At 44.0% G+C, this 16,278-nt stretch overlaps 1 protein-coding gene across 1 annotated transcript in view; it reads right to left on the bottom strand.

Moving 5' to 3' along the window:
* The window catches only part of PDIA3 (protein disulfide isomerase family A member 3), a 28,988-nt gene extending 12,735 nt beyond the window's left edge, over positions 1 to 16,253 (bottom strand). The window contains exons 1-4 of the mRNA XM_053595742.1: positions 15,853 to 16,253; positions 9,718 to 9,796; positions 6,419 to 6,536; positions 1,160 to 1,267 (exon numbers count right to left, since the gene is read on the bottom strand). Of these exons, the coding sequence (XP_053451717.1) occupies positions 1,160 to 1,267; positions 6,419 to 6,536; positions 9,718 to 9,796; positions 15,853 to 16,022 (475 nt within the window). The 5' untranslated portion in view covers positions 16,023 to 16,253. The remainder of the gene's footprint in view (positions 1 to 1,159; positions 1,268 to 6,418; positions 6,537 to 9,717; positions 9,797 to 15,852) is intronic.
* Positions 16,254 to 16,278: the final 25 nt, after the last annotated feature.

Below are 16,278 nucleotides of genomic sequence, written 5' to 3'. Positions count from 1 at the left end.
AACTGTTGTTCACTCTGTTTTTTCTTTTTGTGTTTAACTTGTCTTTAGAGCTTTAAGTCTAGAAAAGTGATAGAAACACAAAAGCTTAATAAATGCCTGCTTATAGTCAACTCCTAGTAAAATATACAACAGAATCAGTAAGATACGGATTATATGAAGTGGCTTTTGGACAAATTTACATAACCTATCTGTTGCCGGAAACTTAAGTTTATTATAGGAATTAGGAGGTTAAGAAGCACAAACACAGGTTGCATGTTTAAATTTTTTTAGTCAAATTTACCATATATCACATTTAAAAAACAAAACAAAGAACATCTAAGATGCAGAAACTGTGTAACTGACTGGTTTTTTTTTTTTTTTTTTGTAGAGACAGAGTCTCACTTTATGGCCCTCGGTAGAGTGCCGTGGCCTCACACAGCTCACAGCAACCTCCAACTCCTGGGCTTAAGCGATTCTCTTGCCTCAGCCTCCCAAGTAGCTGGGACTACAGGCGCCTGCCACAACGCCCGGCTATTTTTTTTTTTTTGGTTGCAGTTTGGCCGGGGCTGGGTATGAACCCACCACCCTCGGGTATATGGGGCCGGCGCCTTACCAACTGAGCCACAGGCGCCGCCCCGACTGGTTTTTTTTTTTTTTTAAGGATAAAATAAGATACGTACTATAACACCTGAGGAAGCAAAGGCTGCTGTTAAATCTAAGAAAAACCTTAGTAATTTGATATTAAATTTTAAAATTACCCAATTACTGTGAAAATAGCAAATGGAGGTTTATTATTTACTTGCACACTCCTGCCTTAAAACCTTATTTTAGTCATAATTACTCTATTACATGAGTTAAATCTCAGAAGTTAAGAAGCATCGGAAAATGCTGAAGATATTCCTATTCTAGTACTTTAACAGAAATGAAAACATTTACATCTTTAAGAACACAAACCCACTCACATAAAATATCAATCTCTCTCACATTATAGTAATGCTGATCCTATTCTATAATTATCTTTTCAACTAGCCCAAGGTTTCGTAAATTGTTTTAACTGTGGTTTTCCCAGACATAGAGGGTTTATGAAAACAAGTTGATAATGTTATGGTATAATTAAATATTTGTCATCTTCTTAGAAGGAGGGGAAAGAAAAGGAAAAACAAACAAACTTGCTACTTACCTACTACAGAGGCATCTTTATCGCTAATGAATTTCTTAAATTCTTCCTCAGTCTTGAGAGGAACTGAAGCTGGCCCTGCCTGCTTCTTTAGGTGACTGACAATTCCATCTTAGAAGTCAAGAGGAAAGTTATAGCAACACAATTACTTATTTATAATTTGGAGAAGGTAACTGTTCACATGATTCTAAATTCAAAAGGTACAAAAAGATACACAGTGGGCTCCACACCTGTAGCTCAGTGGCTGGCGTGCTGGCCACATGCACTGGGGCTGGTGGGTTTGAACCCAGCCCGGGCATGCCAGATAACAATGACAACTAGAACAACAACAAAAAATAGCCAGGTATCCCAGTCAGTTTAACGATTATAAATGCATTTACTCTCTGACTCAGTGAATCTAATTCTAGGAATTTATGCTACAGATTCTATCTTTCATGTGCAAAGTGACAATAATTCCAAGTTTATCCAAAAAAACCCACCAATATTTATCACAATCATTTATAACAGCAATATGGGAAACATGTCCATTGATTGTGGTTGGTTAAATTGTGGTTAAATACAATGAAATACTGTCCAACTGTAATTAAAGGTTGAAGCAGCTCTTTATGTAATAAGTTATCTCTAAACTATGTGGTAAATGACAAAAACAAAATATAAGACAACACATATAAACACTGCCATATTGTGGTTTAAAATATAAATATGTAATTGACAGTTTATGCATAAAATGTCCAAAGGATATGTAAGTAACTGAAATCTTGTAAGGAAGAAACTGGGTAACTAGCAATATAGTTCATTGTGTTATTATTTTTTTTTTTGAAACAGAATTTCCTATGTCACCCTCGGTAGAATGGTGTCACAGATCACAGCAACCTTCAACTCCTGGGCTTAAGCGATTCTCTTGCCTCAGCCTCTCAAGTAGCTGGGACTACAGGCGCCTGCCACAATGCCCGGCTATTTTTTTTTTTTTGTGGTTTTTGGCCGGAGCTGGGTTTGAACCCGCCACCTCCGGCATATGGGACCGGCGCCCTACTCCGTGAGCCACAGGCGCCGCCCCAATGCCCGGCTATTTTTATGTTGCAGTTGTCATTGTTGTTTAGCTGCCCTGGGCCAGGTTCAAACCCACCACCCTCAATGCATGTAGCCATTGCCGTAACCACTGTGCTACGGGCATTGAGCCATCCCTCCAAAGAGATTTAAGTATTGTTTTTATATCTTTCTCTCTACTATCAAGTAAATTCCAAATGGGTAGGAATTTTCGTTTTGCTCACTATGCCTACCACATAGAATTTCAACGAACATACATCTTGCAATTAAGTTAAATGAAAAGACAAATTCCTATTCTCAAGCAGCACAAAGAATCATCTTTAGCCTGACTATTATACAAGCAAAAAAATGTGATTTTTTTTTTTTGCAGTTTTTGGCCAGGGGCTGGGCTTGAAACCACCACACCCGCCATTGGGGGCTGGCGCCATACTCCTTTGAGCCACAGGTGCTGCCCTGTGATCATTTTTTTAAAAAAAAAGTTTAAATAAACAGAACCAGGCCATAGTGGCTCATTCCTATATAATCTCAGCACTTTGAAAGGCCCAGGTGGGAGGATCGCTTGAGGCTAGGAGGCTGAGACCATTCTGGGCAATACAGCAAACAAAATCTACAAAAATAAAAAAATTAGCTGAGTGAGGTAGTATATGCCTGTAGTCTCAGCTACTTAAGTGAACTATGATCAGGCCATAGCACTCCAGCCAAGGCAACAGAGCAAGACTTTGTCTCCAAAAAATATTAATGAAAGTAAATTTAAAAATTTAAAAAATTTGTTTGAGACAGAGTCTTACTATGTCACCCTTGGTAGAGTTCTGAGGCATCACAGCTCAAAGCAACCTCAAACTCTTGGGCTTAAGCGATTCTCTTGCCTTAGCTTCCCAAGTAGCCCGCTATTTTTTGTTGCAGTTGTCATTGTTGTTTAGCTGGCCAGGGCTAGATTTGAACCTGCCAGCCTCAGTGTATGTGGCTGGCACAGTAACCACTGTGCTGTGGGCACTGAGCCATAAAATTAAAAAACGTTTTTTTTTTGTTTGTTTGTTTTTTGAGACAGAGCCTCAAGCTGTCACCCTGGGTAGAGTGCCATGCCATCATAGCTCACAGCAATCTCCAACTCCTGGACTCAAACGATTCTCCTGCCTTCACCTTCCAAGTAGCTGGGACTACAGGTGCCCACCACAACACCTGGCTATTTTTTTGGTTGCAGCCGTCATTGTTGTTTGGTGGGCCCGGGCTGGATTCGAACCCGCCAGCTCAGGTGTATGTGGCTGGCGCCTTAGCCACTTGAGCCTCATGCACCGAGCCAAAATTAAAAAATGGTTTAAAACACGGGCAGCGTCTGTGGCTCAGTAAGTAGGGCGCCAGCCCCATATACCGAGGGTAGCAGGTTCAAACCCAGCCCCAGCCAAACTGCAACAACAACAATAAAACAGCCGGGCGTTGTGGCGGGCGCCTGTAGTCCCAGCTGCTCAGGAGGCTGAGGCAAGAGAATCTCATAAGCCCAAGAGCTGGAGGTTGCTGTGAGCTGCGTGATGCCCCGGCACTCTACCGAGGGTGGTAAAGTGAGACTCTTGTCTTTACAAAAAAAAAAAAAAAAATGTTTTAAAACTTTAAATAACCACACACACAAAATCTTTTATTCCTTTTTATTAACAGATGATTATTCCATTTTCTCCTAGATCTATTAAAATCAATCGCAGCCTCAAAATGCTCACAGGCCAGAAGCAGTGCTTCTCTTACATGTACACTACCTCTTCCATCCCTTTCTCTCCCTATATACCCTAATGATTTGCTAACTGGCAAAAAGAACAGTTCAACTCTTTCAACATGATTAAGCTTATTTTGCAAGTCTAAGGTAATTTTTTTCCTTCTTCTGCCCATTTATGGATTTCTTTCTTTTCTTTCGTCATAGTTCTCTGCAACCTCAAACTCCTAAACTCAAGATATCCTCCTGGGCGGCGGCCATAGCTCAATGGGTAGGGCACTAGCCACATACATTGAGACAGGTAGGTTCAAACCTGGCCCCAGCCTGCTAAGCAACAATGACAACTGCAACAAAAAAATAGCCGGGAATCAGTGCCTGTAGCTCAGTGGCTAAGGTGCCAGCCACATACACCAGAGCTGGTGGGTTCGGATCCAGCCCAGGCCCGCCAAACAACAATGACAACTACAACCAAAAAATAGCCAGGCGTTATGGTGGATGCCTGTAGTCCCAGCTACTTGGGAGGCTGAGGTAAGAGAATCGCTGAGCCCAAGAATTTGAGGCTGCTATGAGCTGTGACGCCACAGCACTCTACCGAAGGTGACACAGTGAGACTGTCTCAAAAGAAAAGATAACCTCCTGCCTCAGCCTCCCTAGTAGCTGAGGCTATAGGTACATGCTACCATGCTTGGCTAAATTTTCTTTTCTTTTTGTAGAGGTAGGGTCTCTGTTTCCCAGGCTGATATTCAACTCCTACCTCAAGCAATCCTTCCACCTTGGCCTCCCAAAGTGCTGGAATTACAGGTGTTAGCCACTGTCCTGACCTTTTTTTAAGTTTTTTCCTCAACTATTCTCAGGGAGGATATAAATATATATACACACACTGAGAGAGAGAGAGAGAGAGAGAGAGAGATATCCCTTGTTAACAGCCAAACTAACTTTCTATTTTTTTTTTTTTTTTTTTGTAGTTTTGGCCAGGACTGGGTTTGAACCCGCCACCTCCAGTATATGGGGCCGGGGCCTTACTCCTTTGAGCCACAGGTGCCACCCCAAACTAACTTTTTTTTTTTTTTGTAGAGACAGAGTCTCACTGTACCGCCCTCAGGTAGAGTGCCGTGGCGTCACACAGCTCACAGCAACCTCTAACTCTTGGGCTTACGCGATCCTCCTGCCTCAGCCTCCCAAGCAGCTGGGACTACAGGCGCCCGCCACAACGCCCGGCTATTTTTTTTTTTTTTTTTATTGCAGTTTGGCTGGGGCTGGGTTTGAACCTGCCACCCTCGGCATATGGGGCCGGCGCCCTACTCACTGAGCCACAGGCGCCGCCCAACTAACTTTTTTTTAAGACAGAGTCTCAGTATGTCGCCATCAGTAGAGTGCCATGGTGTTACAGCTCAAAGCAACATCAAACCCTTGGGCTTAAGCAATTCTCCTGCCTCAGTCTCCCAAGTAGCTGCCACAACGCTCAGCTATTTTCTTTTTTTGCAATTGTTTAGCTGCCCAGGCCAGATTCGAACCCACCAGCCTTGGTGTATGTGGCTGGCACCATAACTACCGTGCTACAGGTGCCAAGCCCAAACTAACTTCTTTTTTTTTTTTTGGTAGACAGAGTCTCACTTTATCACCCTCGGTAGAGTGCCGTGGCGCCACATAGCTCATAGCAACCTCCAACTCCTGGGTTTAGGCAATTCTTTTGCCTCACCCTCCCGAGTAGCTGGGACTATAGGCGCCCACCACAATGCCTGGCTATTTTTTGTTGAAGATTGACTGGGGCTGAGTTTGAACCTCCCACCCTCAGTATATGGGGCTGGTGCCCTACCCACTGAGCACAGCCCTTCTTTTTTTTTTTTTTTTTGAGACAGAGTCTCACTATTTTGCCCTTGGTAGAGTGGTGTAGCATCACAGCTCACAGCAACTTCAAATGCTTGGACTTAAGCAATTCTCTTGCTTCAGAACTTTGAACTTGTCCCAATTAGCTGGGATTATTAAGTGCCCGCCACAACCCCTGGCTATTTTTTTGTTGTAGCTGTTTAGCAGGCCTGGTCCGGGTTGGAACCCGCCTGCTTTGGTGTGTATGGCTGGCACCCTAACCACTGAGATATGGGCGCCGCGCCTTAGATGAGGAATTTTTTTTTTTTTAGAGACAGTCTCATTTTGTCACCCTTGGGATCCCAGTTCACAGGCTCACAGCAACCTCCAGCTCTTGGGCTTAGGTGATTCTCTTGCCTCAGCCTCCTGAGTAACTGGGACTACAGGCACCTGCCACAACGCCTGGCTATTTTATTGTTGCAGTTTGGCTGGGGCTGGGTTTGAACCTGCCACCCTTGGTATATGGGGCTGGCGCCCTACTCACTGAGCCACAGGCACCACCCTAGATGAGGAATTTTTAAAACTGAAAGTATATTATGTATAAAAACACATTGTCATGTTTTCTCTATAAAGAATTGGTACTTAATAAATAAATAAATAAATTGGTACATAACAAATTCAGTTTACAGAATGTAATCTAGGATTTTTACCTGCAGTCCTAGGCCCATCATAAGCACCTGCTTCTTCACCATCTCTAAATATCTTCAGGGTTGGATATCCACTGACTCCATACTTATTACAAGTGTTTGTGTTGGCAGTACAATCAACCTAAGGATGGAAACAAAAAGTACTTGTTATCCAAACATCTGCTGCAGCAGACTCTTCCTGTATTTCTAAATATTAAGATTGACCAAATCATGAGAACATCAACCTTGGCATACATGCCACAGAACATTAGATCTTAAAGACAGAATGGTGTTTGCCTACCTACATAAGACCTGCCTAAGGCATTGTTTAAAATTGAGATTCCTACACCTTATACAAAATATAAAAGTTACTATTTAAATTCGGCCCTTGGGGTCTCTATTATCTGAAACAGTGGTATCCACTTTTTTTTTTTGCCTTAGAACATTTGAGGGATAAATTACTTAAATTATTAACAGTGGCTTAATTTTTCTTTTTTTGAGACGGAGCCTCAAGCTGTCACCCTGGGTAGAGTACTGTGGCATCACAGCTCATGACAACCTCCAACTCCTGGACTCAAGCAAGTCTCCTGTCTCTGCCTCCCAAGTAGCTGGGACTACAGGCGCCTGCCACAACACCCGGCTATTTTTTGGTTGTAGCTGTCATTGTTGTTTGGCGGGCCTGGGCTGGATTTGAACCCGCCAGCTCAGGTATATGTGGCTGGCACCTTAACTGCTTGAGCCACAGGTGCTGAGCCAATTTTCTTTTTCTTTTTTTTTTTGAGATAGTCTTGCTCTGTTGCCCCAGGCTAGAGTGCTGTGGCATCAACCTAGCTCACAGCAACTTCAAACCCCAGGGCTCAAGTGTTCCTCTTGCCTCAGCTTCCCAAGTAGCCTGGACTACAGGTGCCTGCTATTTTTTTGTTGTTGTGGGTGTCACTGTTGTTTAGCTGGCCTGGGCAGAATTTGAACTTGCCAGCCTTGGTTCATGTGGCTGTGTGCACTAACCACCAGACATTGGGCGCCAAGCCAAAGCATGGCTAATTTTTTTCTATTTTTAGTACAGACAAGGGTCTTGCTGTTGCTCAGGCTGGTTTGAACCCCTAAGCTCAAGGGATCTTCTTGCCCAGCCTCCCAAGTGCTAGGATTAAAGTATAAGCCACCATGCCTGGCCAACAATGGCTTACTCAGATAACAATTATCATCAAGGGAATATAGATGGGTGAGATGGATTAGAACCTGATTTGGCAGTGTTATTAGCAAAGGTACCATTATTCATACATGTTCCCTGAGCTACTTTGCCCTTTTTTTTTTTGCAGTTTTTGCCTGGGGTCAGGTTTGAACCTGCCACCTCTGGTATATGGGGGCTGGCACCCTATGCCTTTGAGCCACAGGCGCCGCCCTCCCTGAGCTACTTTGAATCTGGGCTAAACCACAGTATAACAGATCTACTGAACCCCTTAAGAAGAAGAAATCCATTTCCATCTTATTTTGCCACATACTCCAAACCAAGCACTTTATACATATTATCTCATTTAATCTTTACAAGACTCTGAGGTGTGATTCTTATGCTTTAAGACACAAACTGAGGTCCAGAAAATTAATGTGTAATTAAACAGGTTACAGTCATATGAGGCAAAAATTTAATCATGATTGAACTTTTCCAATGGCAAGCTGCTTGACATAAGGATTAAAAGTAATTTTCCTTTTACTTAATTACTTTACAAACCTTATATTTGTATTAACTATTTATCTGAGGCTGGCAGAACAGAGGTATGAGCTTTTAGACTAGAATGGGACTTACTATACAGGATAATGGCAAAATTCTGGAAGCACTACTTTAATTACAAAATCAAATACCAAGTTTGAAGCTGACCAATTTGGTTACATACTCATCAATATCACATTCATCATTTTCTCATTATTGTGATTATCACATGGCAGTTTAAGGAACCATTTACTCAATGATAACTTTCCTTTCCATATTTGACCCTAAATTTTTATCACTTATATTATTTCTTATGCCAATAATTTTCTTAGTTTCACTACTTTTACTCTTGGGTTTTGTTTTTTTTTGAGACAGAGTCTCAATCTGTTGCCCTTGGTAGAGTGCTGTGGTGTCATAGCTCATAGCAACCTCAAACTCTTGGGCTCACGCTATCCTCTTGCCTCAGCCTCCCAAGGAGCTAAAACCACAGGCGCCTGCCACAACGCCTATTTTTTTTTTTGTTTTTGAGACACAGTCTCAATCTGTTGCCGCGGCATCACAGAGTAGTGCCGTGGCATCACAGCTCACAACAACCTCTAACTCTTGGGCTTACATGTTTCTCTTGCCTCAGCCTCCCAAGTAGCTGGGACTACAGGTGTCAACACCTGGCTATTTTTTTGTTGTAGTTGTCATTGTTGTTTTAGCTGGCCTGGCCGGGTTCGAACCCACCAGCTTTGGTGTATATGGTCAGTGCCCTACCCACTGAGCTATAGGAGCTGCCCCTTTTTTTTATTTATTGAGACAGAATCTCACTTTGTCATCCTTGGTAGAATGCCGTGGCATCATTGCTCACAGCAACCTCAAACTCTTGGGCTTAAGCAAATTTCTTGCCTCAGCCTCTGGGACTACAGGTACCCACCACAATGCCTGGCTATTTTTAGAGATGAGGGTTTTCTCTGGCTCAGGCTGGTCTCGAACTCATGAGCTCAGGCAATCCACCCACCTTAGCCTCCCAGAGTGTTAAGATTATAGGCATGAACCACCATGCCTGGCCCATCTTGCTATTTATAAAAAAGGGGAGGGCGGTGCCTGTGGCTCAGCGAGTAGGGCGCTGGCCCCATATACCAAGGGTGGCAAGTTCGAACCCGGTCCCAAACTGCAACAAAAAAAATAGGTGGGTGTTGTGGCGGGCACCTGTAGTCCCAACTACTCGAGAGGCTCAGACAAGAGAATCACCTAAGCCCAAGAGGTGGAGGTTGCTATAAGCTGTGATGCCACGGCACTCTACCTAGGGCAACAAAGTGAGACTCTGTCTCAAAAAAAAAAAAAAAAAGAGAGATGGGGTCTTGGTCTTGCTCAGTCTCAAACTCCTGGGCTAAAGCAATCCATTCTTCTCAGCTTCCCAGAGTGCTAGGATTACAGGTATGAACCAACTTGCCCAGCCACTACTTTTAATCTTTTGAAACTATAAGTAATACAACAGTCAGTTGGGTATTTATCCAGAAACTAGTATTCATTCTTCTTAGCACTATAAGAGCAGAGAAAATAAATGTTAATTTTATAAACTATGGTTTATAATTTTTCATTTCCTTTAAATGAAGAATCCACATGCACTTACCTTAGCTAATGGAACTATTCCTTTTAATCTGGTAGCTGCAGCTTCATACTCAGGGGCAAGCCTCTTGCAATGTCCACACCTATATATATAAAAAAGCCAAATTCTCAGTTTAATCCTACACATTTCTTAATCTTGTCTCACTAGAATTTCTAATTATAATACTTCTTAAGCTAGCAGATGTTCCCAAAAGCAAAAGTATTACCTGTGTAACATCCATTATTGCTAAGGTGAACCAGAGCTCTCTCAGAAGGTCAAGGTGTTATTTCAAGCCTGAGGTTGATTCTATAGCTCTTGCTCAATCCAGAGCAGTATCTAGTTTCTTTTTTTTGGCCAGGGCTGGGCTTAAACTCGCCACCTCCGGCATATAGGGCCAGCAGCCTACTCCTTTGAGCCACAGGCGCCACCCAGTATCTAGTTTCTTCTTCTTCTTCTTCTTTTTTTTTTTTTTGAGACACAGCCTCAAACTGTCGCCCTGGGTAGAGTCTGTGGCGTCACAGCTCATAGCAACCTCAAACTCCTGGGCTTAAGCGATAGTCTTGCCTCAGCCTCCCAAGTAGCTGAGACTATAGGCGCCTGCCAGAACGCCTGACTATTTTTTGGTTGTAGCCGTCATTGTTGTTTGGCAGGCCCGGGCTGGATTCGAACTCACCAGCTTGGGTTTATATGGCTGGCGCCTTAGCCGCTTAAGCCACAGGCGCCAAGCCCAGTATCTAGTTTCTTAACAAGAAGTCCTGATGGCTTGGTCCATGTAGTTCAGTGATTAGGGCACCGGCCACATGCACCAAGGATAGTGGGTTCTAACCCAGCCCAGGCCTGCTAAACAACAATAACAACAACAAAATAGCCGGGCACTGTGGCGGACACCTGTAGTCTTGGAAGGCTGAGGCCAAGAGAATCACTTAAGCCCAAGAGTTTGAGGTTGCTGTGAGCTGTGACGCTATGGTACTCTACTGAGGGTGACATAGTGAGACTCTGTCTCAAAAAAAAAAAAAAACGAAGTCCTGAAAGTTGTAATGAGAACCAGAAACCCAGTTTAAGGGGTTATTGCAATGTTTTTGAATTTTTTTTTCTTTTTTTGAGACGGAGCCTCAAGCTGTCACCCTGGGTAGAGTACCATGGCATCACAGCTCACAGCAACCTCCAACTCCTGGGCTCAAGCAATTCTCCTGCCTCCGCCTCCCAAGTAGCTGGGATTACAGGCGCCTGCCACAACGCCCGGCTATTTTTTTGGTTGTAGCCATCATTGTTGTTTGGCGGGCCCGGGCTGGATTCAAACCCACCAGCTCAGGTGTATGTGGCTGGCGCCTTAGCCCCTTGAGCCACAGGCGCCCAGCTGATTTTTCTTTTTTTTTTTTGCAGTTTTTGGCCGGGGCTGGGTTTGAAACCACCACCTCCAGCATATGGGGCCAGTGCCCTACTCCTTTGAGCCACAGGCACCGCCCTGTTTTTGAATCTTTTTTATCTCACAGCACAATTGAATCTATAGTTAAACTTCCGCAGCACACTTACGTGTTGATCAAAAAAACAAAAAAATCTGAAAAAGAAATTACTGTGTTTTGAACGTCCTTTAAAAATAATTTAATTAATGATCTTTAAAAATTTTCATGGCACACCTAAGACTCTTTCACAGCACACGGGTTGAAAAATCACTGGGTTAGTCAAAGGAGGCACTCATTTAATATAAATAAGTACTTCCTTTTTCCTCTCAACTCAGTTTTAGCACAGCATAGAACAACATATTTAAGATGGTAAGCCTGATTTTTACGACTTCACCTGGCCATGAGAAGTGATGAAAATATTTAAAGTAGAATACTTTTCCCAGAGGGGTAGCAGAAGCACCTGCTCCTCTGCCCAGAAAGTCCTAACAGTCCCATAGGTACAATGGATGTACACACAATGGGGGTTGGAGGAACGCGTAATATATTCTTACTTATTGGTATAAAGCTAGCAACAGCTATACATCTTCAAAAGCCACTGGGATTCCCTCTAGGGACCACTTTGAGAAAGTGAGCAGTTTTATAAACACCCCACAGATAGCACAAAGAGAAAGAAAACAGAAGATAAGGGAGAAGAGAAGAAACTTGAGCAGAAGTATTTCACAGCAACAGCCTCAATTTATTTTATTAAATGACAGATGGATAAATAACATGGATGTATTGTTTAAACTTGTTTAAAACCAAGGACCTATAAGAGCTTATATTCTCTAAGGCAGTGGTTCTCAACCTTCCTAATGCTGTGACCCTTTAATACAGTTCCTCATGTTGTGGTGACCCCCAACCATAACTGTAATTTTGCTACTGTTATGAATCGTAATGTAAGTATCTGATATGCAGGATGTATTTTCATTGTTACAAAGGGTTTGCGACCCATAGGTTGAGAACTGCTGCTCTAAGGTCTTCAGGAGACTTATTAAAAAATAATTATTAGAAAACTTAATGATGGGGCGGCACCTATGGCTCAAAGGAGTAGGTCACCAGCCCCATATGCCAGAGGTGGTGGGTTCAAACCCAGCCCTGGCCAAAAACTGCAAAAAAAAGAAAGAAAACTTAATGATGGAATAGTGATACTGATAAAAAGACCAATACTACATGTTGCATGGTCACATACATATTTACTATACACATAAAAGAATCACAAGATAGAGGCAGCACCTGTGGCTCAAAGGAGTAGGCCACTGGCCTCATATGCCAGAGGTGGCGGGTTCAAACCCAGCCCTGGCCAAAAAAAAAAAAAAATTAATAATAAATAAAGAAATAAAAGAATCACAAGATAGGGGCGGCACCTGTGGCTCAAGGAGTAGGGCGCCAGCCCCATACGCCAGAGGTGGTGGGTTCAAACCCAGGCCCTGGCCAAAAACTGCAAAAAATAAAAAATAAAAAGAATCACAAGATAGTAAATCCAGAATGGGAGAGCACAAGCCTCAGTGTAATGGCGGCCTCTATAATCCTATCACTTTGGGAGGCTGAAGCAGGAGGAATGCTTGAGTTCAGGAGTTTGGTGGCAGTGAGTGGCAACAAGCAGGACTGTCTTTAAAAAAATAAGAATTGGGGGGCGGCGCCTGTGGCTCAGTGAGTAGGGCGCCGGCCCCATATGCCTAGGGTGGCGGGTTCGGACCCAGCCCCGGCCAAACTGCAACAGAAAAATAGCCAGGCGTTGTGGCGGGCACCTACAGTCCCAGCTGCTCGGGAGGCTGAGGCAAGAGAATCGCGTAAGCCCAAGAGTTAGAGGTTGCTGTGAGCCGTGTGACGCCGCAGCACTCTACCCGAGGGCAGTACAGTGAGACTCTGTCTCTACAAAAAAAAAAATAATAATAAGAATTGGGCGGTTCCTGTGGCTCAAGGAGTAGGGTGCCGGTCCCATATGCCGGAGGTGGCGGGTTCAAACCTAGCCCCGGCCAAAAACTAAAAAAATAAGAATTGGGGAGAGCATAAGGTAACAAAGGGGTACTCAGGGGTTTCCAAAGTGTTTTTGACTAAGTGGTGAACAAAGAGTATTCCTTATACTGTCTTTCACAGAAGAATAGTTCGCAGCAACTTTAAACTCTTGGGCTCAAGAGATCCTCTCGCCTCGGCCTCCCTGAGTAGCTGGTGCTCTAGGTGCCTACTATGACACCCAGCTATTTTTTTTTTTTAGAGACAGATCTTGCTCTTGCTCAGACTGGTCTCAACTCATCAGTTCAAGCAATCCACCCACTCCATCCTCCCAGAATGCGAGGATCACAGGTGTGAGCCACCTCACCCAGCCAGGGCCAAATGCTTCTTTAGTCACTGATAGAAAAGTGATATAGTCCCTTCAGTCTAGGAACAACAGTCTGGCAGGAGTGATGGACTATATTATATGAGGTACCAACAGAGAGAATAGTTGTCCAGGGAAGGAACAAGTTAACTTTTTAGTTCAATCTTCATGTTGAAAGGATCAATTGGAGGGTAGAGGATTTCAAGTAAAGAAATCAGCATATGTATTATTTATTACTTCTGTCCTAAAGGGTAGAACACACATTTACAACATAAGTAGATGTTGTGTGTTGGCTCAGCGCCCATAGCTCAAGTAGAGTGCCTGCCACGTACACAGAAGTTGGCCAGTTCGAGCCGGGCCCCGGTGCCTGCTAAACAATGACAACTGCAAAAACAACAAAAAAAAAAAATAGCTGGGCATTGTGTCAGGCACCTGTAGTCCCAGCTACTTGGGGAGGCTGAGGCAAGAGAATCACTTAAGCCCAAGAGTTTGACGTTGCTGTGAGCAGGGACATCATAGCACTCTACCAAGGGCGACATAGTGAGACTCTGTCTCAAAAAAAAAAAAGTAGATGTCATGAACTTAACAGCAATTAATACATTTTCAGAATTATCAAAAATAGTCAATAGTGCTACTTATTTCCTCATAGAAATTCGGAAATTCCTCAGATACTCTCATCCTATATAGATGATTAATTCCATAATGAAAATATCAGTCTACAGAATTAACTGCAAAGAAAGCTTTTACTTATAAAATGAAAGTGGAAAAAAACTTCAAAGGAGAAAAAGAACTTGCCCCAAATATGGCCATTTTGCTCTTAATGAGGATTCTTTAACTGTTCCCAACTACCTTTTGAGATAGTATTCCTGATCTTTAAAAAAGTGTGTAACAGTCAGAAAACATTCCAGCTGAAATGTTAAATAAAAATACTGTAGTTGATTGTGAAGAAATAAAGACATTATCAAAAGGAGACTTCCTTGACTCAGAATTGCTCACACAGAGAACCGATCTTTCTTGCTGGTATAGTAGAGGATGACTTTCTCTTTTAAACCAATTAAAAGCAGACACACAGCAGAGATCCACCCAATTTGGAGGACAGTTCAGTGCATGACGGGACATGTAGTTTCAAGGAAGCACGTGCAGCAAATAAAGTAGGAAAGAATGCCCCAATTCAAACAAAAATTCTGATTTAAATTAACAGTCTTAATGGCCTACGCTTCTCCATCAATTCCTACTGTAAATTGCATATCCCTCTGATTCAGATGGTCTTTTACCACAATACTTCTAGAGTAACCTTCCACAAGTCAGCAGAGCCTGAAGAGTAAAAGACCTGAGTTTGAAGTAAAAGTTACATACTAACTTTTTTAACTGATACTTTTGAATACAGACAGTTTTTAAGTAGGGGTCACAAGGGGAAAAAATTAAGTACTGTAATTAGCAAAAAATATTGAGATAGCCCTACCTCAAGGCTAAGATAATCACTGTTTCCTATAGTAATGATTTGTAAGTTAAAAACCAAAACTAAACCAGAATATCTGAGCCAGAAATCCTTTTTGGTCTTCCTTCCCCCCAAAATAGATTTTTATTTTGTGTTAGTTCTATCTTAAGGAATTAACACTCATTGAATCAAATCACCTTGAAGTGGAGTAATTCTCCAACAGTGGGTATTTTTTCACTGAGGATTCTGTCATTTTTTTTTTCAGAAATCCTAATTAAAACTGAAATCTGACAATGTGGACAGAGTCTGATGGAATTATTCTTGTTCATTTTTTTCATTTTGACAGAGGTTTCTGCCAGTGCTGAGAAATAAGTGAATCTGCTTTATATAGAAACTGTACCCCATTCGATTTACATAATTATTGTCTGCCTCCAGAAAGCACTTACGACCATTCTGCAGCCACACGGTGACCTTGCCTAAAACCAATAGCTGTGGGGCAGGAAAAAAAGGAAATACCCTGGGGATCCAAGACTTCTGCACTTGGGAAACATTCGCTTCCACTATAAGGCTTTGGGGATGCCGGGTACATAGAATGGGGACCATCCATACTGACTAACCCAGAAACTGTAAAAACACATATCGACGGGAGAGAGGGGAGGGGGTGGCTAAAACCTCTGCAAATAGGAAGTGCTGCAAGAAAACTGAAGTAAGAATGTCGCCCTGCGTGAGAAGGCCTTAGGGTTTTCCTTGTCGGGTGTCACTCCCAGCCGTCCAGCACCGACTTCTCCTCTCGCAGAGAGGCCCCGCCGGCTTCCCGGGGACGGGGAATGTGCCGGCGGCAGCCAAGGCCCGCAGAAATAGTGGAAGAAGCCGCGTAGGCCCAACCGTTCCCCGCGCCGCGCCGCGCCCGCGCCCCCGGCCCAACCTGGCCCTCCCACCCCCGCCCAGGCGAGTGGTCTTACCAGGGGGCAAAGAACTCCACCAGCATGAGGCCCGCGGACCCCGTATCGGAGACGCGACTCTCGAAGTTGTCGTCCGTGAGTTCCAGCACATCGGAGGCAGCAGCGAGACCGGCGAGACCCGTGAGAAACAGCGCCACGCCCCGGACCAGGATTAGGCGGCGGAGGCGCATGGCGGCGAGGTGAGGTCGGGGGCGGCTGGGAGGGTCGGGGCTCGGCGGCGACTGCGGAGGTCCGACGGCCGGCCGACAACCACTCAACCGCGGTCTGCGCTGGCGCGTCTGGCCCAGACGGACCTGCAGCCAGAGGTCCCAACCCCCAAGGCCGGCTCGGGCTGCTGTGTGGCAGCCGCCGATTGGCTGCGCGGCGCCTGCGTCGGGCGGGCGGGACCACCTGGTAACCGCCGAGTGGCTGGAGTGCGGGGCGGGG

This window comes from Nycticebus coucang, chromosome 6, assembly GCF_027406575.1.
Source record: "Nycticebus coucang isolate mNycCou1 chromosome 6, mNycCou1.pri, whole genome shotgun sequence".
Taxonomy (NCBI): Eukaryota; Metazoa; Chordata; class Mammalia; order Primates; family Lorisidae; genus Nycticebus; species Nycticebus coucang.
The sequence above is the reverse complement of the archived record's forward strand: the minus strand, read 5'-3'. Positions and strand labels throughout refer to the sequence as shown.